The following is a 2,655-nucleotide window of genomic DNA, read 5'->3' as shown; positions in this document are numbered from 1 at the left end:
AGACAGCAAAAGAGACACTGGTGTATAGAACAGTCTTATGGACTCTGTGGGAGAGGGAGAGGGTGGGAAGATTTGGGAGAATGGCAATGAAACATGTAAAATATCATGTAGGAGGCGAGTTGCCAGTCCAGGTTCGATGCATGACGCTGGATGCTTGGGGCTGGTGTACTGGGACGGCCCAGAGGGATGGTATGGGGAGGGAGGAGGGTTCGGGATGGGGAACACATGTATACCTGAGGCGGATTCATTTTGATATTTGGCAAAACTAATACAATTATGTAAAGTTTAAAAATAAAATAAAATTAGAGAAAAAAATAAAAAAATAAAAAAAATAAAATTGGAGTTGTCAAACCTCGTCAACAACCAAACAGGAAAAAGTGCCTTACATCCTGGTAGGTGTGTGGCTGCCTTCGGGGCCATCTGCTGCCACGCTGTCATTCAGGAGGAGGAGAGCGGCCTGCAAAGCCCTGACCACCTTCCAGGGCTGGCTCCCCTCCCCAGACTGAGTCCTCAGTGCCTCCAGGCCACGGCCAATCCCCGCCAGGACCTGCTGGAAGAGGCTGCCTTTCCACTGCTGATCAAATACCTGAATGTCAAGAAACAGGAACATTGTTATCAACAATAATAAACTGGAAATGATAGAGTTTAGTTAAGAAATAGTAACAGAACTTCCCTGGTGGCACAGTGGATAAGAATTCGCCTCCTAATGCAGGGGACACAGGTTCGATCCCTGGTCTGGGAAGATTCCATATGCCAAGGAGCACCTAAGCCCACGCACCAAAACTACTGAGCCCGAGCTCTACAGTCTGGGAGCCACAACCTCTGGGCCCACAAACTATAACTACTGAAGCTCACACACCCTAGAGCCTGTGCCCAACACAAGAGAAGCCACTGCAATGAGAAGCCCATGCACCACACTGAGGAGCAGCTTCCACTGCTGCAACTGAAGAAAACCCACCCAAAGCAACAAAGACTCAGCACAGCCAAAAATAAGAGGAAAAAAGACAGGAATAACAACAGACTATTCCAGGTGACAGATGGCCTGTTTTTATGTGGTTGGCAGATTGAAACACCTGTTAACAACTGTATTAGGGTTTCATTTCTACTCAGAAATTAAAAATTGCAAATTGCAACAATGGATGCATGCAATTGTTTCGTTGGCCCAATTTCTCTTTTTCCTTCCCCTCTCCCCATTTTCAAAAGAAAAGGTAATATAACAGTGCTTAGTCACTCAGTCATGTCTGACTCTCCATGACCCCATGGACTGTAGCCCACCAGGCTCCTCTGTCCGTGGGATTCTCCAGGAAAGAATACTGGAGTGGGTTTCCATTTCCTCCTCCAGGGGACCTTCCCAGCCTGGAGAGTCTCCTGTGTCTTCTGCACTGCAGGCAGATTCTTTACCTGCTGAGCCATCAGGAAGTCCGAAGGTAATAATGTACACTTCTAAATAAGTGAAATAAATCTTAAAAACTAAGCTGATGTGGAATGGTATAAATATATTCATATGTCTGAAAATTATATAGCTAATACACAGTTACTGAATATCATTTTATGTCATGAACTTGGGGGCTCTAAAGGCGGTTCATATTGTGGGTTATCAACATTACACTAAAACAGGGCATTCCCGCCCAGACTGAAAGGATGGGGATGTATAGAGAACAGGGCTGTGCGGTGACTATCTTCCGTTTCTCCACGAGCTCGCCACCCAGACAAGGCTTCCACTGACCGTGGCAATGCTGGTCAGGTCACTGCTGTCCCTTTCAACTTTCTGATGATGGCATACAGGATGGATAAACAACATGGCCCTACTGTATAGCACAGGGAACTATATTCAATAATGGAAGACAGTATGAAAAAGAATGTGTGTGTATATATAGTTGAACAGCAGAAATTTACTTTGCTAAACAGCAGAAATTAACATAATATTGTGAATCAACTATAGTTCAATAAAATAAAGAGGGATCCCTGGTGCTGTCTGTGTGCATATGAAGCTGCAGAAGGAGGCCAGGCTGTGGGGCTCCTCAGGCCTCCCCCACAGAAAGATGTGGAAGGGGGCAGGCAGTGATGAATGGACTGACTCTTGTAAAGCTCCAGTAAGCCAGGTGCACCCTCGCTGGGCTTTGCTGGATGGCCTGAGCTGTAGGCAGCACTGCTGTGCTGGACACTTGAAAATCAGGTGAAAGAGTAAATCTCATGTTCAGTGTTCTCCACACAATAAAATAAAATAATAAGTATAAATAAGATCACCAACAAGGACCTACAGTATAGCAGAGGGAGCTATATGCAATATTTTATGAGAATCTCTAAGGGAAAAGAATCTGAAATTTAAAAAAAATATATATATATATATATATAAAACCTGAAACTAATACAACAGTGTAAATCAACTATGCTTCAATTTTAAAAAAGTATTAAAAAGAATTCAGGACTTCCCTGGTGGTCCAGTGGTTGGGAATCCGCCTGCCAGTGCAGGACACCAGTTCAATCCCTAGTCAGGGATCACGTGGGTAAGATCCCACATGTTGCGGGGCAGCTAAGCCCACCCACCACAACTACTGAACCGTGTGCCCTAGAGCCCACGCATCGCAACAAGAGAACCCACTGCAGTGAGAAGCCTGCACACTGCAACTGGAGAGTAGCCTCCACTTGCCACAC

The 2,655-nt window shown here is 45.2% G+C and overlaps 1 protein-coding gene across 1 annotated transcript in view; it reads right to left on the bottom strand.

Annotated features, from left to right (window-relative positions):
- The window catches only part of ABCA13 (ATP-binding cassette, sub-family A (ABC1), member 13), a 402,303-nt gene that overhangs the window by 350,569 nt on the left and 49,079 nt on the right, over positions 1 to 2,655 (bottom strand). Inside the window, exon 10 of the mRNA XM_010831050.1 lies at positions 387 to 586. Coding sequence (XP_010829352.1) covers positions 387 to 586 — 200 coding nt within the window. The remainder of the gene's footprint in view (positions 1 to 386; positions 587 to 2,655) is intronic.

The sequence above is a fragment of the Bison bison genome, unplaced genomic scaffold (genome assembly GCF_000754665.1).
Source record: "Bison bison bison isolate TAMUID 2011002044 unplaced genomic scaffold, Bison_UMD1.0 scf7180017864522, whole genome shotgun sequence".
NCBI lineage: Eukaryota > Metazoa > Chordata > Mammalia > Artiodactyla > Bovidae > Bison > Bison bison.
This window is presented reverse-complemented; position numbering and strand designations above follow the sequence as displayed.